The sequence below is a fragment of the Mauremys mutica genome, chromosome 1, assembly GCF_020497125.1.
Source record: "Mauremys mutica isolate MM-2020 ecotype Southern chromosome 1, ASM2049712v1, whole genome shotgun sequence".
In the NCBI taxonomy this organism is placed as follows: domain Eukaryota; kingdom Metazoa; phylum Chordata; order Testudines; family Geoemydidae; genus Mauremys; species Mauremys mutica.
In genome coordinates, this window is record NC_059072.1 from 351,849,290 (window position 1) to 351,873,963 (window position 24,674).

A 24,674-nucleotide genomic window follows, 5' to 3' on the forward strand; every position below is an offset into this window, starting at 1 on the left:
TCCCTTCCGTTCCTCCCTATGACTGGAGGGGTGTTAATGGACCATATGACCCTGAAAGGTCCCTTGAAATAGGTGTTAAACATTCATGCTAAACAATGTGTTCTATCTTGTATTTAGTTGTGACACTTCCAGACCTGAAGTAGAGCTCTGTGTAAGTTTGAAAGCTTATCATACCATCAACTGGAAACTCCTATTACTCAAGTTTCTCCTATCTCACATCCCAAATAGTAAGTCACATTCCTAATCACACCAGGTACCTTGACTGTCTGGCAATATGAGAAGCCACTTAAATGAAATAATTATGTTTGCTCTACAGCTTTAATTATGTAGCCCACTCAGATGAAAGTCTAACAGATTGATTTCTGTTCTTGCCAATGGGGTTTTTTTTTGAATCAGTGACCGTAAAAGTTCACTTTTAGCAACATAATATTGCCTAGCTAAAAATGAAGGCGCTATATTTCCTTTCTTCACAATCTCTTCATTAATCTGGAACAGGTCTCATAACCCCCTGTGACCTTTTCAACAGTATCTTTGGGGAGCACAAAATGCAGAAAGATACCAGAAAGATTACTTAAGCTGTTTTCCTTCCTTCCTTCCATCCATCTATCTAAATACTGCTGCATAATCAGTGCAAGTGAACATATGGTTAGCTGCTATAAAGAGCCCCAAACCTAAAGGCAGATTTATGACTAACATTTTCTGATATTAGTTCCTTCAGGTGTGATGAAACAGTTTAAATTTCAGGTTGTTTTACCATCTATGTAACTTGAGAGAAGACAGAAGCTGAAATTCCTACCTTCTTGATCAGGGCACACTGGAAAAAAATATAGTAAATTTAATCATCCATATTGCCAGGAGGATTTTTTTATTTATTTTTTTATTGCTCATCTAATCTCTTGAGCCTTGCACTAAATTGATGTCATGATTTTAATGGAATGAAATCAAAGAGAAATGCCATGTCTTAATTTAAAGTTCCCTGATCCTTTGATGCTAGAAGTCTGGATTTTTCACACACAAATTAAGCTGCTGTAATAGACGTGCCACTGCCTCAGGAACCAAAAAACATGCCAGAATGATTTCTCTCTCACCTCAGCTTTGCGGATATTCTCTCTGGCATCATCTATTTTCTGTTCCAGTTCTGCTCGGCTTTGTTCAGACACCACAGGTCCATGGCATTCTAACTCCTCAAGTGCCTATCAAAAATAAGAGGAAGATGCCATATATTTGGTACATTCATGTGCACTGTCTATAAGATAGTATTTGTGACAATTCACGGAACTAATCATATTCAGATGCCAGGGTGATGAGTAGTGTTACACTGCAGGATAAAAACTCTGCAGACTGATGCAACCCCATTTAAAAAGTTCAATCTTTTATGGGTAAAATTATATCATAGGAAAACTATTCTGAAAATGCCCCAAAATCCTAGTAAAGCATCATGATGTTACAACTATGATCTAACATTCAAGTGACACTTCACACTCTTGTTCTCATGATGATCTTTACACTTGAAGACAATCCCATCAAAACCCACATACTTTACAGTGCTCGTTGAAGGAGGGAGTTGAGAGATGATGAGTGGTAAGACAAGGTAGGATGGGTGATTTATTTTGTATTAGTATGGCTTGACTGGTTGGAGCAACTTGCATTCTGGATTTGTATGTCTGCAAGAGCACAAAGTGCTTTTGGGTGAGAGGATTAAAAGAGAGCTGGAGAAAATAAAACAATAATAATAATCCTCAAAGTAAATTAACAAAATAACTCCCTGATTCTGGAAAGCACTTAAATATTTGCTTAGCTTTAAGCATGTGTTTAAATCCCCCTGACTTCAGCATATTCTTAAGTGCTAGTGTGAATAGAAGTGCTTTCTTGAACTGAAGCCCCAGTGAGAAAAATAATCACAAAAATTGTCAAGATAATGCTGCTGGTAGTCCCACTAAGACATGATATGAGGTGCCCATCCCTCCTGTGCACTTCAACATTAAATTCAAGTTATTAGAATCCGTGTAATAGATCTTAATTTAGCATCTCTTCAGCTTGTTTGTATTTTTCTCATGTCACCTGATGCATTTATTTATTTTCAACCTACCCGCTGATTATGGATGATGTTTTTATGCTCACGTGCCACACGGGTGGCCCATTTCCGGGCTTCCTTGTTTAGGCTGTGCTCCTCCGTTGTCCCGGTTTCAGATTCCAGTTGTCGACTCTGGAACACAAATCAGAAAGTGAGTAGTGTACTAAGGATTTTGGGGCTGTCTCCATGTATAATACTGTTACTTAGCAACCTGGCAACTTTATTTAATTCATAATTATCAGGTTCTTGTAAATTCCTTGCCTGGGTCCTTGTTTGTATGAATTAAGACAACAAAGAGGGAAAAGCGCTGTTTTTCATAAGCTTTGTCATGATACCGTGTTGTGGAAAACTGACTATAAAAGCAAATCACAGTTCAAAAGAATTTACAATTTACTATTTTGAAGACGTCATCTTTACCAGGGAGACAATGCCAGACAGTTTCTTTTTATTTTTTTAAACGAAAGACATTCTTGAAGTAGAACACTGAAGCATTATTCACCACGGCACAATATCATGGAGCTGAAAAAGAATAAATGCCCCCAAAGTAAACTGCTATCCTTAGTTTCCCAGATAAATATGCATTTTAGGCAGTATTTAAAAATAGGCATTTCATATGATGCGATGGATCATTTAGGCTTTGTTCAAAAAACGGCATTTAAAAAAATTATATATTTAAAAAAAAATACAAATTGGAAAATCAAATTACAATTTCATATGGATTTTAAAGAGATAACAAAATATGGTACACACATTTATCTGGGACCAAAAAGTTATCTATCCACCAGTAGTTCACATGCCAAGTTTAAGACTAAGGATTCTATATCAGAGATATTTGTTGGTGATACTGTGCTACCATTATGTCCACTCATACTTGCTCCAGTAATTGAGAAAGTAAATCTCTCCCCTCCCGTCAGATAAAGTGAAATTAGAAGTCAAGAATCTGAAAGTTTCCCAGTTTTGTACTGAATCGATACTGTTCAATCTGAATATAGGAGACAAGTTGTTCCATATTTACCTATCATGTCTGTCTCCCATTTTTTAAATTTTTTGCATTACCGTCATAGCAGATTATCCAATGCATTTATGTATAAATCAATATTTAGGACAAAAAGGACTAAGTTTTACCACCTACTCAGTCCCCATCTTTTCCAGAAAGCATATCTTGTGATATTCCTTAATTATTTATCCAGTTCTGGACAAATTTTGCTCTTGGTATACTGAATAGTGATAACCCTATAGAGATCATTCCTTTCTGATCTAATCACAATACTCCCTCCTCCCTCCAAAAATAGGAATTAGAGATGGAAGAAATATGCTTAGGTCATCTTGTTCACCCCATTGCCAGTGCAGAACTGTCCCTTACAGTACACTCTCTAGTGCTTTCTTGTATGACTATGTCTCAGTCCAATGGATCTCACTACCAGTCTAATATTTTTGTTTAATTTCAATTCATAACTCATTCTATGCCTAGTACCACAGGAAAACATTCTTTCTTCATTAGCGTAACCTTGTACACCATTTAGTTTTGTACACTCTTAGACACAGACTAGACGAAGATAGCTGTTGCCTCAAGGGCCACCTGAAAGTAAAGTAGTGTGTTTTATCAAGAGATTTCAATAAAAAAAGAAGAGTATGTGGTACACAAGAAGGGAGGAGTTTCAGACTTAAGAGGCACCTTCGAACTAGATACAAAAACAAGTGTGAAGAAGCTAGCAAACGACTGCTTTGAGGAGGGCAGACTGGGATGAGAGGGGGATTAGGAAAAAAATCAGAGCACAAAGACAAGGAATGAGTTGATCAGTTCTTTTAGGGAATATATGAAAAGTTTGAAATTGATGCAGAGTTTGACATGAGTGTGTGGATTTAATAGGACGAGTCTCAGGATTTGTGTGGCAAGAAAGGAAGAAGATTTTAGTAGCAACACTGAGGTGAAAAAGGAGAAAGATTTTTCACCTTTAGATTATACGGCCTTCAAGGGAAAGATCCTCTAAGTGATTTGCACTGACATTCATACACTGTCATGTACACTGTGATACAATACAATTATTACTAGTAATTTTAAGAGAGGTAAATGTAATGCATCACTCCGGGATGGGTCCCTAGTTGTGGGGATTGACCTTGGACCTCTGGATCTAAAAGCACGAGCCATCCACAATCAGTAGTTCTCTTACCTCAAAGCCAGAGGCAAAATCGAACCTTTATATGGTTCAGCCACTAGAAGGGGACAGAGAACCACACTGTTACAGAGCAATAAGAGCAACAGGATTTGGAGAACCAAGCTTTGGAGGACATGAAGGATGAGGAGGGAGATGATTTACGTAAGACTGAGCTTGAAAGCCTGTGTGGCAGAAGGATAGAGCTGTCTACAACAAGAAAAGAGAGGAAAAGTACGCTGGATTTTTTTTCCAAGTTCAGTATCGTTCAGTTGCCTTCTGCATGTATTTTTAATTTCTGTAGGTATCTCTGAATGATTTCTCTCAGTGTTTACAATACATCTCAATATGCCCCCTGATGATGTCCTTATCACCTACTGCAAACAGATTATTGCATAGGTCATCTACTCCAGGTGCTTACAAAGCATAATACAAGTGACACACCACTTCATTTTTCCCATGCTTTTTTAATTAAACCTTTCTTGTTATAATTTTCCTTCCACAGCTCAGAGTTCACAGCCAGTAAGGTATCATCAAGAACCTTGTCTGACTTTCCCTTCCTTGTTACTCATAGAAATTATCTCTGTAACAAATTACCAATGTTCCCACCAATTGGCTCCCTATAGTCCTGGTTCTCTTGCATATTTAGTTTAGATAAAATATATCTTCTCCATTTCAGTTGTTTGATAACATTTTGCATTACCTTAAGTGTGTTTTTATTTTTTATTACAGTATTTGAATAGAAAATATAAAAGCAAATGTAGATGCTGCCCTCTGAGTATGGACTGCTAGTGGATTGTGATGGTTATACCAGTTGGTTATTTGTTACACAGTATTGTTTCCAAAGAGCCCTCATCTTGACTTGAAGAACTGAAGAATACCAACATCAAAATAGTTAATTAAAAATAGAGCTTTATTTTAAAAAAATCATGCAGGTCACATTTCTAACCATCTTAACTGGATCAGTACCTTCCATCCTGAAATTAGAGGGAATATTTATATACTCAGCATTTATATAATTCTTTTATTATTAAATATTTATACCGCAGCATCACCCAGACACCTCAATCAAGTGCTGCATGAACAAATACAAAGACACATTGCTTCCTGAGAAGAGCTCACTAAGAAACTTTACAATCTCATTTACACTGTCAAAAACATTTACAAACATTAACTTTCAAATCCGGTTTACCAGATAAGTCTTCAACTTAGATCCCAATCCTGTAAACACTTAGGCATGTGCTCTATTGTAGCGGTTCTCAATCAGGTGTACATGTACCCCTGGGGGTACACAGAGGTCTTCCTGGGGGTACATCAACTCATCTATTTGCCTAGTTTTACAACAAGCTACATAAATATCACTAGCAAAGTTAGTACCAACTAAAATTTCATACAGACAATATGAGAAAGTCAGCAATCTTTCAGTAATAGTGTGGCTGTGACACTTTTGTACTTTTATGTCTGATTTTGTAAGCAAATAGTTTATAAGTGAGGTGAAACTTGGGGGTATGCAAGACAAATCTAACTCCTGAAAGGGGCACAGTAGTCTGGAAAGGTTGAGAATCACTGCTCTGTTGTATCAAACAATCTACTTGTTTTCACTTTCAAGACCCTTCATGACCTATTCCCACCCTACCTATCTTTCATACAGTATCGAAAGTCTGACTCCTGCATCTGGCGGTGGCAGACTATATTAGTCTCTATCCCTCGCTCAATACATTCACTAACAAGCACCTTCATGCCTTCTCTCATGTTGCCCTTCACACGTGAGAGGAGACAACCATAAAAAGCTAACTCATTATTCTCCTTCAAATCCCTCCTTAAAACTCTCCTTTGCCACAAAGCCTACAAAAAACACACTTGACAACAGTCAGGCTACTGGTGTGCGGGGGTTACTGCGTATCATGCTGACCAATATTGTCTCAATGTTTTCTGTACTCCCATTGGTTTGTCTATATCGATCGGTTTTCTTTTGTCTTGTATTTAGGTTGGAAGCTCTTTGGGGGCAGGGACTGTTTTTGTTCTGTGTTTGTACAGTGCGTAGCACAATGCGGTCCTAGGCCATGACAGGGGCTCCTAGGCATCGTGATAATACAAACAACATTTAATAAAAGGTGCTTAATTTTAAACATGGGAGCAATCCCACTGATTTCCAATTACTTCACCGGGACCACTCACATGCGCCAAGTGAGTAGGATTGGGGTCTTCATTTGTTGCAAGGTATCTGACTTGATTTAACATCTTTCAAAAAGAGGAAAAACTAAACTGCTTCTGCTGGCAGGAGAGCAAAGAAAGGGCCCAACAAGCTGAGCTAAATATAGATGAACTTTCTGCTTTAGTCTCTCAGCTTGGAGCACAGTGAAAGCAGTGTCAAGTGCTAAAACTCAGTCTTTTAAAGCAAGCAAACAAAATACTTGGTCACCTAAAGAACATGAAGTCACTGACTGGTTGCAGAGACTACCAATTATATGCTGGTTCTCAAAAAAATTACTGTATTTAGTTTGTAGTCATGTCTCCCAACTTCTGTCCAAAAGGCTATTACAGGTGCAGGATTTGTCTTCAGAGGCAAGTATGCAGCTTGTATATACTCGTACATGCAATTATGCTGGATACAGACTGCACACTTGTAGTTTTGGCAGTAAGAAATGTTGACTCCCTTGAACCTAATAAAAGCTCAAAGTGTTTTTCTAGCATATAACAAAAAATAACTGTTTGACAAAGAATAGAAAGAAGTAAACATATACTACATGCAAACCACTAACACAAAGCACACCTAAAAAATCTCAGCCAGTACTTTTTAAAAGTTCAAAATATGATGCTACCATGCCAATGTCACATTGCAAGACCTACCTTATGATCAAACCCTTTTCTGGGATATGCATGACTTAAGTTTCATATAGCTGACATCTAAACAGTAGTAATCAAGAAAAGCATCAGACAAATTTGGTGCCTATTTTGTTATTATATAGAACCACTGCTTTAATTTTAGTTATTAAGAGTCAGCTGGGACTGCCCTGGCACTTCAGAAAGATGGCTTTTTTTAAAATTGTGAACAGGAGCGGCACCAGCCTCTTCCCAGTGGGGGAGCTGAGATGGGCCAGACAGAAAATTGGGGGGGCTGTGCCCCCCTCCTTGCCACAAGGCCTGGCCCTCCTCCATGGCAAGATTGGAGGCTGCAAGCCAGGGCTAGGCAGTGTGAGGTGCTGGCTGCTCACAGCCGATAAGCATTGCCAGGGTGGGGGCACCTGGCTCTTGGGCCGGCTGAGCCCTCAGGGAGTAGATACTATGGAGGGTGGGGCCCAGGAACCCAGGCCAGAGTAGGTCAGTACAGGCTGCTGTGGGAAGCCCCAGACCTTCCACCTGCTGTGGGTGGCATGGCCCCAGTAGGTGGGGATATGGGCTGGGGGCTGTTCTCGGGCCTCCGACCCTCCACCTGGGCTTACTTCTCTGGAGCTGAGTGCCCAGCCAGCAGCCGCCGCTCTCTCAGCTCTGCCTTCAGAGCTGGGTGGCTGGAGAGCAGCCCCGGACCCCCACCGCCCCATCCACCCCCTCCTCTCATTCCTGACAGCCCCCTGGGACCCCTGCCCCATCCAACCCCCAATCCCACCCCCACCCCCTGACCACCACCCCAAACTCCCCTGCCCTCTATCCAACCCCCCCCTGCTCCATGCCCCCTTCCCGCGCTGCCTGAAGCACTGGTGGCTGGCAGTGCCACAGCCGCGCCGCCTGGCTGGAGCCGGGCCACACCACCGCCACCACGCAGCTCAGAGCACCGGGTCAGGCCGGGCTCTGCAGCTGCACTGCCCCAGGAGCTCACACCCCTGCTGCCCAGAGCATTGCACCAGCGGAGAAAGCAAGCTGAGGCTGCGGGGGAGGGAGGACAGCGGGGGAGGGGCGGGGGCTAGCCTCTTGGGCCAGGAGCTCGGGGGCCAGGCAGCACGGTCCCGCAGACTGTAGTTTGCCCACCTCTGTGCTACAGAGTGGCTGAGGCAAATTTTGGGGTGGCAATAACCCTGGGAAGCCCCCAGCACTGCCCCAATTGTGAACAAGACATAGTTTTTTTTAACATTAAACAATTCCAAGGACATTCTTTAACCTAAACTCCCTATTTTTTACTTTAATGTTAATAATTTATTACCTTATTGTTCAAAGCCTTTTTGGTTCACCTTGTTAATAAATAAAGAGCATGTGTCTGTTTCAAAAACTGATTTCACCTAATTTTTTCTATCACCTCACTACTGCTAATCTTGGAACTCCCAGCTAAAATAAGAAGCAAGGTTATACTGGCAAGTGAGAGGGTAAAAAAGGGCATATTTGGGCATATTTCCTAAAGTCCGTATGGACAGTTAGCACACGGTGTCTGTATGGAGGGCCCATATGGTGAGGGCCGTGGGTTTTTTTGTTTTTGTTTTTTTTAATTACACACATTTTGAGGCACCTTATGTCCAGTAGTGTGATGCTTCTTACCTTCCCTAGTTCAATTCTTTCTTCTGACAAGGAAAAGAAGCATGGGTGAAAAATGCAATGAAACAAGATGATCCCAGTAACATCAGAGGATCAGCTTGAGTTCTCTGTATATACCAATTACCATTATGGTGTGTGAAAGGCCAGGGGAACACCCCATCAAACATAAGGCAACACAAAGTTGTCAATTAAAAATAAAGGACCCATTTTCATCCCATAGAGGCTGGTTCTAGGATGTATGCATGGAGAAAGGGGTTCCAGGCTTTCCAGTGTCATCTGGGCCTCTTGACAATCTTGGGAAAATAATTATCCATCATAATTTGTTGGCTAAAGGTAAATTCTCTACACTAAAATATTTTACTGTTGGCAAATAAAGCTCCATTTAATTTGTCCATTGAGATTAGGCATAACAGAAATAGTTTTATTTGAATCAGTTTTCATATGAAAGAAGTAATTGTAAAGATATTCTGTACTGTTGAAATTAAACAATTCATTGAGTAAGTTCCTTTAGGGAGTTGGATATTTATTTATTGTGCATTTGGATTGCAATGTGGTATCCATACTTTGGGATCACAGCTTCACTTCAGATAACTTCTAGAGCAGTGAATTTTCTCTTTAATACACTAAAACACACACAGGGGTTGTCAAAGTAGCTGAGGCCAGGCATTTTAGGATGGAGTTATGGACAAGCTATAGCTTTGCCTCCCTATGCCTCCATGTTGTTTTTAGGAAAAGAAAGGGTGGAATCTCAAATTGCTTTGTTTTTATAAAGCATGTTAGAAATACACCGCTACCTCAATATAACGCCACCCGATATAACACGAATTTGGATATAACGCGGTAAAGCAGTGCTCCAGAGGGGCGGGGCTGCACACTCCAGTGGATCAAAGCAAGTTCAATATAACACAGTTTAACCTATAACACGGTAAGATTTTTTGGCTCCTAAGGACAGCGTTATATCGAGGTAGAGGTGTAGTTCTCAAATACTGTCTAGAATTTTAATTTCTGGAACTCCTAATTTCTCTGCCATCATGGATAGGACTGTAAGATGTTGGTGATCAATAGCACTACTAGACCTCACTGGTGATTTGAGCTCCTCTCTTTATTGTTGCTTATTTACCGACTTAAGTCACTTCATTAGTTTAGATGACTGGGTTTGAAATACTTCTGCATTCTAATTTTTGGTATTGAATTTTGAATCTGATTTATTTTTCATTGTTTATTTAAAAAATATTCATATCTGCTCACTCAAATTCATTTGAAGGAACTACAAGAAAATTTAATTTTCTGGTACAGTATAGAGTGAAATTTGTCCAGAGACTCACAATTCCTCACTTTGTGCAGACAGCCAACTATCATAGCAGCTGCATTTCCCTCTAGCTATTCCCATATACAACACATTGTCTTATAAACAGAAATACAGAAGAATGGCTGTTTATCAAGTATCCACAGTGAAGAGGGGATCTTCTGAATCAGTCTTGGCACAGATACTGACTCTACGGTCATCTATTCTGGTAGTGACTTAAAACATCAGTAGACAGAAGATCTGTGTAACTGGTCTCTTTGTTTTTAAATTACTTCAACAATTGACACTTGTTTTTAACCAGTTGTTCAGAATCAGACATGGACAAAGTTTACCGAATGCTGCTATCAGCATGGTCTCTAGATTCCACAAAAATTTATGTAGTTAGACATTTTAATTTCCCCATATGCATAGTAAGGCAGGAACCATGTTAAAACTCAGCCACAGCTCACAGAGCCGTTGACTGAGTTTGTAATTCTCCATAATTTTCTTCACAACTGACCTTTTAATAAACTTCAAATATGATTACCTAGCGATGAGCTCCCAAAATCCTAAGAACTGGTTCCCTACTGGGTCCTCGGCGGCACTTTGGCGGCGGGGTCTTCACCCGGAGCAAGTGAAGGACCCGCCGCCAAAGTAGTGCCGAAGATCCGGTAGGGAACCGCGTGGTGAGTACAAGCCCCATGTGCCTGTCTCTCTCCCCACGACCCATCCTACCCCAACCCACGTCCTGCCCCCGACTGCCCCCCTCAGAACCCACAACCCATCAACCCCCCGCCTCCTTGTCCCCTGACCACCCCCCTCCTGACACTCCCCCCGACTCTAACTGCCCCCCAGGACCTCACCCCCTACCCAACAAGCCCTGCTCCCTGTCCCCTGGCTGCTCCAACCCCATCCACCACCACCCCAACAGACCCCCGGAACTCCCATGCCTATCCAACACCCCCCTCCCCCGTTCCCAGTCCCCTGACCACCCCCGCAGAACCTTTGCCCCATCCAACCCCCGCCACTCCCTATCCCCGGGACTCCCTGCCCCTTATCCAACCTCCCCGGCCCCTTACCATGCCGCTTACCCCTGCCTCCCCCCTCTCCCGGAGCCTCAGCGTGCTGCGTCCAGGAGCGGCCATGGACAGTGCTGCAGCGGCGTGGCTCCAGCGGGACCTGAGCTCCTGCCGCTCGGCCTGAAGCTCACAGACCCACCCCCTTACCATGTGGGGGAGTTGGATAAGGGGCAGGAAGTCCCGGGGACGGGGGGGGGATTGGTTGGGGCAGAGGTTCTGGGGGGCGGTCAAGGGATGGGGAGTGGGGTGGGGGTTGGGTAGGGGGAAGGCGGAGGCGGTGCCGGGGGAGGGGGAGCCTCAGAGATTCTCGTGGGGGCCCCTGTGGGGCCCGGGGCAAATTGCCTCACTTGCTCCCCCCCTCTGGGCGGCCCTGCCAACTCCTCCTCCCAGCCCCAGCCCGGCCCCCTTATCATGCCTCTCAAAGCGGCAGGAGCTGCAGAGCTGCGCTGGCGGCTCGGCATGCTGCGGCTCTGCAAGGAGGGGGGGAAGTGGGGGAGGGGCTGGGGGAGCCTCCCCAGCTGGGAGCTCAGGCGGGATGGACAGGATGGTCCCGCGGGCCAGAGTTTGTCCACCCGCCCGCCCTTTTAGCAACCGGTTCTACACCGGTTTCTAAATTTAACAACCGGTTTTTGCGAACCAGCTCCAGCTCACCACTGTAATTACCATATCACAAGCCCCAGACTGTAAACCTGTCCCTTGGGAGGGTCACTCAAACAAAAGAACCTTCAGTGACATCAGCCACACACAGGATGTGTCAAATTACATGGATAATTTTACAGCTTTACAAAGTCCCCACTTAGGAAAGACACCAGCATTTATTTACCAACACCTATTGAACTGAATGGTTGTATTTCTTCTCAGCAGCAATTCATAATACCTGAAGCAGTAACATTTAACCATATCAACATTGGCTTAATTTCCAGTAAAGCTACAGCTAAAAATTATCTAATTATTTTGTACCATTTTAAAATGTATGTCGTTTTTTAATACCTTTTCAGGTAGGAAATTAGAGCCTGATTTTGCAGACTGTGCAGAAGTAGTCTAATTGGACTTGGAGCTACTCATATAAGCAAGGACTGCACATCACTGGGTCCTCCTTACTTCTTCACTGACTCACTAAGGAGCCTTAAGTGTAAGTTTAATTTCATTTACACCCACTTTAAGGCCCTTTCATATTGCCAGAGCGATGTAAAGAGGATCTTAGTGGAAATGAGAATCAGGCCCATATATTTTTATAAAGAGAAAATGTTTCTAGTCTGAGTCGGAACAAATGTGGACAAACTCACCTGCACGTTCAAGAAAATAGTGAAATTATTATCTCTGCTCCCAAATACAACTCAGGACATCAGGTCTTAAAAGTTATAATCTTCAGCATGGTCCTTAAGGAATTAAACTGTGGAACACCCACTAATGTTACTGGACGTTCAAAGTTTACTTCCTGCACCGCACCCATGCTGAAAATGTACTAACATCAAAAGGTACATTTAAGTGTGTCTTATAAATTAAATACTTTTTCAAAAAATTAAACTTGGTTAAGTTAGTAACTGTTAATGCCAATTAGCACTAGTTTAACCTGGCTGAGAGAAAGACAACAATCCTAATACTGTAACAGGAGACAACTGTAATTACAAAGGCAGTGAGTAGAAAAACAGGAAGGAGAATTGCTTCAAAAGTTTAGTGTCAGCTCTTTGTTGCCATTATTCTCATTTTTTTGGAGATGCTTTTCATCATTTGTTGCAGTTTCTCACACGATAACATGTAGTTCAAGGAAGGGGATCCTTTTCCAATCAGGAAGTATAAAAAAAGCTGGCTAATTTTCTTTAATATTTTGCCATGCTCTTAAAGATATGCTTATCTAAGTATTGTGGGGATGGACAATATGTATTCTGTACAATGAACTTTGTTGACTTCTGATTAGAAGTTCATTTTGTCCTCTAAACAGACATCCTGATGATTAAACTCCCCATTATGTTAGCTAAAACGCTCTTCATCTATACACGGCACAGGTTAACTGAATTCCTTTTCTTCTGGAGGAAAAAAGTGTCCCCCAAAATGCATTTATTTTTTCTACTCATTCTTGAAAGGCCTTGTGTGTCTGTAAATTTCCCTCTTGAAAGTAGCAAAAACTAGAGCTGGTTAAGATTTATTTTTTTGGTCAGAAAATATCAATTAATCAAAACTGAAATTTCTCCTTTAGAAAAAAGTTTTGATATTGTTGAAATATCCCATTTCAACATTTTTGAAACAAACAAGTTCTGTTTTTTGGGTCAAAACAACTGTTTAGAAATTTAAGTTAATTTATAGAAAAATGTAAAAAAGTCAAAATCAAAATGAAATGTCTTGAAATTATCAAAACAAACATTTCAAATAACCTAATTAGAATTTTTTTCCAGAATTTTGGTTCACAGAAATGTTGAAGATGTTGACTTTCTGCCCTGATTCAGGATGGCAAAATTTTCTGAAGTACTGAAAATTCTCATGAGTCAGGAAAACAGTTTTCCACCTATCTCTACTAAGAACCTCTCATGGCAACTAACTGTCAATGACCGTCTGTTGAGAGAGAGAATTATCAGCTCCCTCCTTTCAGAGGCTGAAGGCACTGGCTTTGCTGCACTCTTAGCTCCTGAGAGCTTTGGACAGCTCAGGGACTGTATGACAATCCTTTATATTCCATGGTACTGGGGAGCTCAACAGTCAAACCAGGCATTCATATTTAAAACCAGAAAATACCATAATTCATCTGATAGCAGCTCCTAAAAACCCCAAACAGGGACCAGAGCTCTGCTGTGTCAGGAACTTATTCTGCAAGGAAGCTCAAAACTGTCCTTTGGAAAAATAGTATTTTAGCTAAGAACGGCAGATCACTCTACAGTATATTTTCTTAACCTTTTAGAATTAAAAATAATCATGCCTATACCATTAAAACTAAAAAGCAACAAACCCATTGTATCTCAGAAAATCTTCCACACAAAATGGCAGGAAATAAGTGGCATAAATGCACAATAGTTATAAATCCTTCAGTCTTAATTATAATTTGACTTACTAGAAAATGTACCACTTCTGACTGAAATTCAGAAGCAAAAATCTTGAGTGAAAATGTAAAATGTAAAAAGACTGTCCCCACTTTCACACAGTTCTAGTCACCACTCTTGACCCAATTAAGTGAGAAGTATTTGACTGTAAAGACATGAAGCTTTTTATGATTTTCTTGGGGAAATAGAGAATTTCAGAAACAGCTAAAATTCCAGGAAAAGGCCATGCAAGGGGGAAAAAAAAAAAAAAAGAGTAATCCTGAACTTGTGTATGGTCAGGCAAGTGAGAGATAAACTGTCTTTAAATACTGAGGCATGATGTTTTACATCCTTGGCTCTGAACGCTCTGGCACTGCTTTCTAGAAAGTTCTTGAAGCTCAGAGAATCAGAGATGCATATTTGACAAGGCGGAACACACAGCGACCACCTCAAAGAAGAATCTTATTTGTAATGGGGACTTTATGAAACTAAACTAAGGTTCTATTTCAGATGCGGGTAGTTCTCTAGAAAAAAAGGGAGAATTTATGTGGTTGGGGGGGGATGGGGCTGGTTATCAGCACGCTAGTGGCTCCCTTGTATGTTATGAGTCTCAGTCTAATTTTACGTTGACAGAGAGAGAGAGAGAGAGAGCGCGCGAGAGAGAGATACACCCTGATATCACACATGAAAGCATGGAACTGATATGTATCTACTTAAAAAATATTGTTGAAGACCTCTTGTCTTGTATGTATTACAAATATCTTCAGTTATATTAAAAGATGAAATACTGAGATAAGACTCTCTATGCATGTCAGAGGAGTGACAATTACACACTTCACTATACATCCTCAAGTTGTGAAATTTTAATTACAAATGATGTGCAAAAGCACAAGATACTTCAGAATGCAAGAAGCTATAAGTGAGAAACTGATCCATACAATTAACATAACATGAAACAAGAAAATGGTAATTTAACTATTAGTTCTCAAAATGGAGCAAGTGAGTTATGTCCTTATATATTATGCATTCAGTTGCTACTTATGCATGACAGTGAATTTAGCACTCACATTAGCATGCATACCAGTAATACCACAAATGCCAAACACTGATGACAAATACTACCATATACCTCTGCTATAGTCATTCTCATAGCACTGACAGGTGAAGGCTCAATATCCACCAGCTGAACTGCATTAAAACTCTGAATGACAAAGATTGCACAAGGACAAAAACACAGAGCACACAATTAGAATTACAATGCACACACAAGTGAGGAAATTCAGCACACAGTACTATGAACAACATAGCACTTTATGTATACAATTTGCTCTATGGAGAAGTTAGGCAAAAATTAAAATTGCTTATCGTTTGTTAAGATGGAAAGCCAAAAGATAACATTTTAATTTCAAGGGTGATTTTGTTATAGTGGTTAGTGTTTATTTCTGGCAAAGTTACTCATACAGTCAATTTCTGGATTTAAACATTCAATGTGAGGGCCAGGCCTTTCTTCCCCCAAGCAGGATTTACCAAGCCTGAACCAAGGAATTAAAAAGTTGTATAAGGTTCTCTCTTTTTAAACTTAGTTCAAAATAGTACTTATACCTAACTCTAGGAGAATGAAAAATCAACATAGACAATTTCTATTTTTAAAAAACCCTTCAGGAACTTATCCATTATACTGTGATTTACTCAATTATAATTTCACTAGTGATTTTTCTGAAAAGTGGAATATGTCAAAAGACTGCATGTATTTAGAAACAATTTTGGAATACAGTGTCAACTGTATCCTATTTATTTAAACCAAAAAGTGTATATTTTTCTCGAGTAAACTGAAAGGAATAGGACATTTGATTTGGCAAAACATTAAATTGTCTATTTGTAACCCTACCTTTATGGACGTTTGGAGAACCTCACCAGAATATAATAGAGTTTAATAGGTTTAACAAAAACTGTTAGCTCAAAACAGAAATCCAGGATGTTAGTCATGCAAGCAGGAGGCAAAAATAGTGCAGTTCTTTTGCAGGTGACAATACTGGCATCTGTTTGGAGCTTTATTGTAATTACACACCTATTGTAAGCAGAGTTGGTGAAATCAGGTCAGTGACCTCTACCTATTCGAAGGAATACCAGCTGTGTTAGTGAACACTGAAAGATTAGCAAACAAGGCTAGTTTCTTACAGTTTACCCCCAAAAAAACCTTGTTAAGAACAGAACTGGAATAACTGAATCACAGAATTTAAGAATGCCCTTACGGTGTCGCTGTCACTAGGCTGGAACTGGAAGGGTTGTGGTCTGTGAAATACAGAGTTCTCCTGTAAAAACAGTTGAAGATTGTAATCCCGCACCACCTGAAATGAGAACAAATTCCAATTTAGAGTTTTTTATTTTGTAGAATTGGGGCATATTATATTTAGTGCTGCAATGATAAAATTAACACACTGTACTTCAAATAGGGCCCAATTCTGCAGCTGCTCCATGCATGGAACTCCCATTGGTTTCAATAGGAATTCTGTCCAGAGACAAGTGGCAGAGTCAGGCCCTAAGGCAATGACCCTATAAATGATTGTTCACAAGGGCTCTGTGGGGTGCTATCCACTGCAGAACTGAGTTCTAAATAATTATCTAACCTTGTTTTTAGATAAGTACCAGAGATTATCCAATGGAAAATACCAGTGCAAAAGGAAAAGTGGAGAACAAAGCAAAGAGACAAATATATAACATTTCAGTTACACAAACACTTGACCACTTATGGACAATTCTCCAAATACAATTTGTATTTTAACAAATTGAAATGTTGTCATATTTTTCCATAAACAGTCAGACTTTGATTAACCATAGGATCCCTAGAAACTACTTGATAAAACATTTGAAAAATGAAGCTTTAGTTGAGTTCTTATAACTGAATATATATTACAGATGGAAAAATTGTCAGATAAAATGTGCATATCTTTTATACCGAGGTTAATAGTGTGCCAATTAAAAACTGCTTTAGCTACAGTTAAAAACATACCACTAACCTGTAATTTCCAAATACATTAAACAAAGTATTTACACATCACAGTCAGTGTGCATTCACACAATTACTTAGCAATTTGATTTAAAAAAATGTAACTTGCTGAACAGAGATTTTAGTACTTTAACTGCTGGAAATAATGTTTAACACATTTATGTGTAACTATATGGCTAAATATACATTACTAAGGTTGACAATTTAAATGCAGATTTCTATCTGGGGATTCAAAATATGTTTACACAGCTAATATTCATTTGGCTACACTGTGGAAGACAGAGGATTTTGGATGATAGTTTTTGCTGCTAAGTAGGATGTATTCCATAATATATTAAAATACAGAAATTTATGTTGCTGAAAGGTTGAGTGGTTAAAAAATGAACTAAGTCAAGAAAGGTAAGTAAAAGTATTCCTCATTAGCAGTAACTCACTCACATTTGATAATAAGGTACACATTTACTGCAACTGTGTACCTACTAATCCCAAATACACCCTATGTAAAGTGCAAATTCAATTTGTGACACCCACATTTCCTGAGAAAAGTGTTTAATAAGTTTTTGCATTTGATTTTCCTGGTTTTTAAACATGAGATTAAGCCACTAAAATGTATTTATTTCACTTTGTACTGTTGAAAATATAGGGATCTTTGCACTGACAGCAAACTCTAATGTGTCCAGACAGGGAAATAGAGAAAAATTAAAAGTACTATTATACTACAATGTATTCACAATGCTCCAAAGTCCCATAAAAAAAGTATTTCACCTCTAAATTTAGAGGAAATTTCATACTACATGTATTGAAAATTATTTTTATATTTCTTATAACTCAAATATTTCAATTTCTTTTCCAGATTAGTCTGAGCCTCCTCCTTAAAGAGAATTTACTCATAAATTCTATAAGTTTTCCATTTCTGTAGTTTTTGAATGACCCCCCCCTTATAAAAAAGTTTCTATAATTTGTCGTGCTTGGATAACTAAACCAACCAAACAGAAATTGCTTAAACTAAAATATTCACTTTTAGTCTGACACCAAAGAAAGATTTTTTTCAAAAATGTATTAGCAGCAAAACAAAGGATAATAGGAAGGGAAGCCCATGTTGTTCCTTGGTTAGATCATTCTATACTAGAAGGCTATAGTACAACATTAAGATATGGCCTAGTGAATGCTTCTGCTTTCTGAAACATCTTTTTTTTAAATTTTTGATTTTGGGGTGATTATATTCTCAATCCCAAAGTTACATGAAAGAGAAAACGTTAATGAAATTTCCTTATTTAAAAAAGGAAAGAAAAGAATTAAAGTGACAAGAGTTCTCAACCCAATCTTCCCTCTACCCCTTCTCCTGTGGCCAAACCGTTTCCCAATGGAAGTTGTCTTCTAGCTCCAGAAACTTTCCCCAATCCTCATTTCCTACTGGAACCAAGTGCACTAGTATATGTCAGTGCGCATATTTGAATATGAGACTAAGACACACGTACATACACATGTATATTTTAACATCTGAATGTGTGATCAGATTACATAATTAAATGCATTCAGTTTAACCTGAACACATTAAAATATACGTACGTTCTAGCTTTCTCGGTCCTGAAAGGAGCCATGAGTTTTGGTTAGGGCTTCTATAGCTGAGAGGTGTTGGTAGCTGGTAGTTTTGAAACTGGAGGATAAATAATTTGCAGTTTTGGGAGGGGGCTGGGTATTTGTCACTGAGGTGGGGTCATTTCCATGTCATATTGTGATTACACAATCAGACTAACGGTATTTATTATTAGCTTGCACATTTAAATATAACATACTAGGTATACTGAATTCAGAGATTCAAATGGCAATGGATCCTTTAAAACACAGACTTTGCAGAAGATGGCAGGAGACCCAGCCAAAAGGCTGCCAAGGCCTACTGGCTCCTTCTGATACATTCTTAAGGTGGTGAGGGATGGGGAGGCAGAGTACTAACCTTTCACTCTCACCTTTCAGATGGTATCAGAAAGAGCCAAGTCCGGCATGTGATGGAGTACCCTAAAGGGATTAATGGAGGCCAGATGGGCCAATTACCAATCAAACAGCAAATGAGGGAGATATAGGCTGATGAAGAGCCTTGATTAGAGGGAAGCTCACCTGAGCAGAAGTGAGCTGGGGTAGTATAAACCCAGGAAGCTGGCAGCAGCAAGGGCTGCTGGGAGGAAGTTGGTGGTCACCCTCTGTTTAATAGAGAGGGAAGGAGGGAACCCAGGGAAAAGTAGGACCCAGAAAGAGGGCAGAGTGGCATTCCCTGAAGAGATCATGGTGGAGAAGAGAGCCTGTGGAATGCAGGGTAGGAAGCAGCAAGGTCGGGGACTGAACAGCGGAAGTGCCACTGACAGGACAGTGAAGTGGAAGACTGCCTGGGTAACTGTGGGAGTGACAGAGACTTTGAAGAACTAAACCCCAGAAGGGGGGGAATGCTGAGTGACCTGGCTGGAGGGTCGAGTCACAAAGAGGACACTGCAATTCTTGGAGTGAGAGAGGGGCTGCAGGCCGACAGGGAGATGGTGTGCAATCGCAGGAAGGGCTGTCGGCCTTGCAGCACTAATCCCTAGAACAATCAGGAGGAGGCACCATCCCTGTGATGAGCGAAGCACCCCGTGACAGGCAGAAAATCTCCCAGTCACCTCATTCAGATTTAGTGCACTCTACATATGCACTTGTTCTGAATTGATCATCTAGTAAATGCACATTTAAAAAAAAAAAAAGCAGCAGCTGACAAATGTGTATGAAGGATTAAGGGGAAAGTGAGGACAACTGGTCCATCTTTACACCATTCTTGATAGATGCTTGGAGACTGACCATACCACACATACTGAGCATACCATTTTCAAACACTGTAACTATTTAAAACCAACATTTTTTTATTTTAGCAAAGCATTCCTTACTGAGGACATCATAAATGCTACATTGGAAATTTTGTGACAAAGCTGCTTTTCAAGTTAATTCAATGTAGAAAACAGCTTGTACTCTACACTTGTATAACTCAAAAGTGGATCGCTTTTTCCAAAGAAAAAATTCACCTCAACAAGACCATACATGTGAGTGTTCCTCTCAAAAGGATCATTATTTAGTTACGAATGACAGAAGACGACTATATAGCTATATTATTATTACTGTCCTGTTACAGTAGACTGTATGTCCAGCAAATAAACACATCTGGGGCATTAAGTACAGTGTGTCTGGCAATTTTTCTGAAAATAAAGAGACTGCCTTAAGCAGCACATTTTAAGGATTCAGCAGCAATATTTCAAAATTAACCTGTATTTTTAAATTCAGAAATTAACTGGATTCCTCACTAATGCAAATCCTTCAGATGCAATAAATTACAATTCAATATATTCTTTTCTCTGGTCCACCTCTTAAAAACCAAATGGTTAGAATGTGCTAGCTTAACCTGACCGTATGAAATACCAATTACATAATGAACAGTTACTGGTGTGTATTATAAAACTGAGACTGCAATCTGGGTTGCTGTACCTTCTCAGTAGAACTAGATCTCAGAAATTCAGCAGTTCAGAAACAACTAATGGGATTTTACCAAAGTGTTCCAAAGAAAATGAACCTTTAAAATGAAAATTTGGAAAATTTAAGTCCAAAAAGTAAAACACTTGTGTAAGAACAGGCAGTTAAAAAGCAAGTTGAATTACAGGTTATGCAGGTCTCTCCAAATTAGTATGAGTAAAACCTCCATACCACAACACATCACAGCATCGTGAACTATGTATAAGCTCCATTCTATAGAAAAACATTTTAGCAGGAAAGGTATAACTAATAAATTTTAGAAAACCTCTACAAATGACTTAAAGTATCGTTTCCATGTGTATGTTTTAGGTCTGGTGTTTAGAAAATTACCAAGAAGGAAGCATGAAAGGTTAGGAATCTCTTTTTCATTGTACTGAGACTTGATGGTCACAAGGTATAGAATCCTAAAGTTTCCACTGCTTCAGGACTGAATTTCAGTTTTAGGTGGAGGAGGAATGAAACTTTTAGCTGACTTTGCTTTTTATTTTAAAAAATGGCAGCTGTTTAAAGCAGCTCAAAGGTATAGAATGTTAGTAGTAGGTCCAGCAAAGATGGATTAGTGGGCAAAGGGCAGGTGAGGCAGTCAAAGTACACAATAAATGTACTTGTTGTCTTGACTACCTAACAGGTGATGGCAGGTTACTTTTATTTATTTTGATGTATAGAAATGCTAAAAATGGTGCACTTTCATATGCTTTAGGTCAGGAGTCCTCAAACGGGGGGTTGGGACCCCACGGGGGTCATAAGGTTCTTACATGGGGGGTCATGAGCTGTCAGCCTCCACCCCAAACTCTGCTTTGCCTCCAGAATTTATAATGTGTTAAATATATAAAAAAACATTTAATTGATGGGATGGGGGGGCACACTCAGAGGCTTGCTATGTGAAAGGGGTCACCAGTAAAAAGTTTGAGAATCACTGCTCTAGGTGCTCTTGAAATATTTAAAAAATACATCCCATTGCTTTTGGTTAAATGCCCTCAGCTCTGGAATTCACCTTCTCTCAACTTTGGTCTGTTCAAGTCCTGCCAGGATGCCTGTAAAACATGCTGAAGGGCAGAGAAGAGAGGATGGGGAGATAATATACTTCAGTGAGTTTGGAGGTATTTTTACTCTCATTCTGACCTGCTGAGTTTTTATAGCAGTAGAATTTTAATAACTCATATAGGCCTTTAGTATTGGATAGGTTCTTGTCTAAATGTAAAGAACAAATTTATCACATAGCTGTGCATTTTCGCACCAGCACATACACACACAACAAGCAGTAATGTAATACAATCTTTCTGTTTAAGGATAAAGAAAAGGAAAACAGAAAAGAATGAGTTAACGCCAACATAACAAACTAGCTAGCAGCTATAAAAGTTATTTTCAGACATGACTGCTGTGGTAACTTTTTTGTTGCTTCTCCAGGTGTTGTGGTAGCTTGGAGAGGCTGAAAACAGAACTACTTATTCCAGATACAAAGCAGAAAATTGTTACTGTACAAAATAAAATGGTCCACAGACTTCTGGTTGAGTAGACGCTTGCTGGCACAAACTCTCTAGCTAAATTCCATAAAAAAATACAACAAAGGTATTTTCTATGCAAGCGACCTTTAGAAATGACAGTTTAGACAGTCAATTCAGAGAAAAAAAAGCAAAGTATTGCACCTTGCATTCTGATTATGAAGCATTTACTAAAATACTGTAAAAATTAATTAATATGCACAAACTCTATAAACATGTGGCCACTATAAAATATTATACTAATTTTGGAGAGCATCAACAGGTCAACTGTCAAGTCTTTAAGCAAAACTATGACACATACAAAAGCAAATGATTAAAGTAAACTCCTTTGTCTGCAGAAGGCTAAAAGGTATTTTTCATCTTCTACCCTGAAATTGCCAAATAAACTCAAGACTGGCTAGAATATAGCAGTACATTTTTTAATCTGTCCATTACACTCTACAGCTAATAAAAAGTAAATTCACTGCTCCAAAACTACTATAACAAGATGAATGGGGAATGATTTTGAAGAAATACATAGTTTGGTATCTACCTGAGTCAACATTCAGAGGTGCATAAATAATATACTCTGTTCCTGTATGAGTGAGCATGGCTCATACAAGGAATATTACAATTATATCATAATACCTGAAGTCTAGTTGGCTTGGGTTTTATTGGAAATCTTTAATAGTACTCAGCATTTGCAGAAGAGGAGGTTAAGCAAGTTGGTATGCCACAATATGAATTTGTAAATAACTAGCCCTATTTCTGATTTTGGTTACTTGGGGCAAAGAAACAAAGATGTTAATTACAAAGATCCTAATCTGTTTTCTATATTGGCCAATTTCAAATCCAAAAAAGAATCATATGTTATGGTGTTTTGTTTTTAAGTTGATCGTTAATGACTAAAAAAATGATCCAAACAGTTTCATACTGCTATTGCTTCACAGATTACTAATGTTGCTTACTGTAGAGTGAAGTGCAGTTTCTCTTTCTAAGCGTGTAGAGTGAACATAATTGGACATTTCCCAACTGCTGCTGCAGTACCTAAAGAATCTGTAGAATGCAAATGCACTCAAGAGAATGCAGTACTTTTGCAGCAACAGGGAAATTTCCCAGAAATCTTCCTTTAGGTTTTGTCAAATTGAATATAATACAGGGATGAACAGAAATATAATACACCTTAAGAATTCTGTATATTTGTCAATATATTTAGGGAATGAATCTCTAGTGTCCAAAAGATAAGACCAATATCTTACTGTATGTTTTAACTCTTCAGCTATAAAGGATAATTCAGTTAAAAGGCTTACCCTGCTGGAAGTTTCCAATAAAAATTGGAATGTATTCTGTACAGCTTGGCATGTCTCTAGCTCAGTCCTGCTGAATGCCATTAAATAATCCTTAAGGTGATCATATACATTCCCATCAAGAACCTGTATAAAGAAGGGAAGAATTATAAAAGACAAGTAATTAAAAAGTGTGCAGGATAATTTGCTTTATTTATATTCATTTTTTAGATTTATAATCCAAATTCTCTAAACACAATGATCAGAATGGCCTGGAAGGGTGAACATCTTTCACTAGCCATAGTAGCAAAGTCATTGTCTTAATTCCACTAGATGGCATCACAGAGCACTATAACAACAAGTGTATTTCAATAAATATGTTTTCCATGCAGTTATGTAATGTATCCATAGCAGAATGCTGAGGTCAGGTTTGGATAACTGATTTCACTTAGAGATATGTTCTCAATGAGAAGTAAGTGACCTTGCAAGTAAAAGGACATGTAGCTTCTACTGCGGAGGATGTACTTTATTGTGAAGCATTCTAAATGCTGTCATGGGGCGGTTAATAAATAAAAGAGTCGTAATCTGAAATATAGATAATATTGACTACAGCAAGAACTACCTGTTGTCCATTACTTTATGTATATATACACACAAACAACCTATCCATGCACACAAATATCAGCTGCACAAAAGCACTGCCTATCACTCATGTTGCAAACTATTATTAATTATATTAAGGCACAGCTCAGAGGCCATGTTGTGCTAATTGCTATAAAAATTACATTGTAAAACCTAATCCACACAAAATTGTGCCAGTTTAATTTAATATATATTGGCAAACTGATTAAACCACTGCAACTGTGTGTGTACAGACATTCTTATATCATCTTAAAACTGGTGTATATTCTTTAAGCTGATATAAACGTGTATGCCAACACACAAAGTTGCACCGGTTTAACTAAATCAGTCAAGGAAAATAGTGCCTGTTTTCAGATTCCTTTGAAAACAGTTTTCGATTAGTGTGGTTAGCGCAAGTATTTGGTTGCATGTGCTTCAACCTTGTCAAAAGCCTGCTTGCTTGACATTCAAGATGTTCTCCACCTCTGGTGTTATTTGCTGTAAAAGTAGGCGCTCTAGAACCTTGACACACATAGAAAGCAGTGATATTGGGTGGTAGCTTGATGCCTGGTTTGGGTCTTTATCACGTTTTGCGAGGCCGATGACTTTTGACATGCACCAAATTTTCGGCAGTCTTCTTTCATTGGTGGTCCTTGTGAAGAATTGA

The 24,674-nt window shown here is 39.3% G+C and overlaps 1 protein-coding gene across 2 annotated transcripts in view; it reads right to left on the bottom strand.

The window, feature by feature from the left end:
• Positions 1 to 24,674, bottom strand: part of FCHSD2 (FCH and double SH3 domains 2) — a 232,537-nt gene that overhangs the window by 32,969 nt on the left and 174,894 nt on the right. Inside the window, exons 9-13 of one of the 2 annotated variants that reach the window (XM_045021812.1) lie at positions 23,411 to 23,533; positions 16,319 to 16,414; positions 15,196 to 15,267; positions 2,090 to 2,206; positions 1,089 to 1,193 (exon numbers count right to left, since the gene is read on the bottom strand). In XM_045021812.1, the coding sequence (XP_044877747.1) occupies positions 1,089 to 1,193; positions 2,090 to 2,206; positions 15,196 to 15,267; positions 16,319 to 16,414; positions 23,411 to 23,533 (513 nt within the window). The remainder of the gene's footprint in view (positions 1 to 1,088; positions 1,194 to 2,089; positions 2,207 to 15,195; positions 15,268 to 16,318; positions 16,415 to 23,410; positions 23,534 to 24,674) is intronic. The other variant, XM_045021822.1, reaches the window with a different exon arrangement.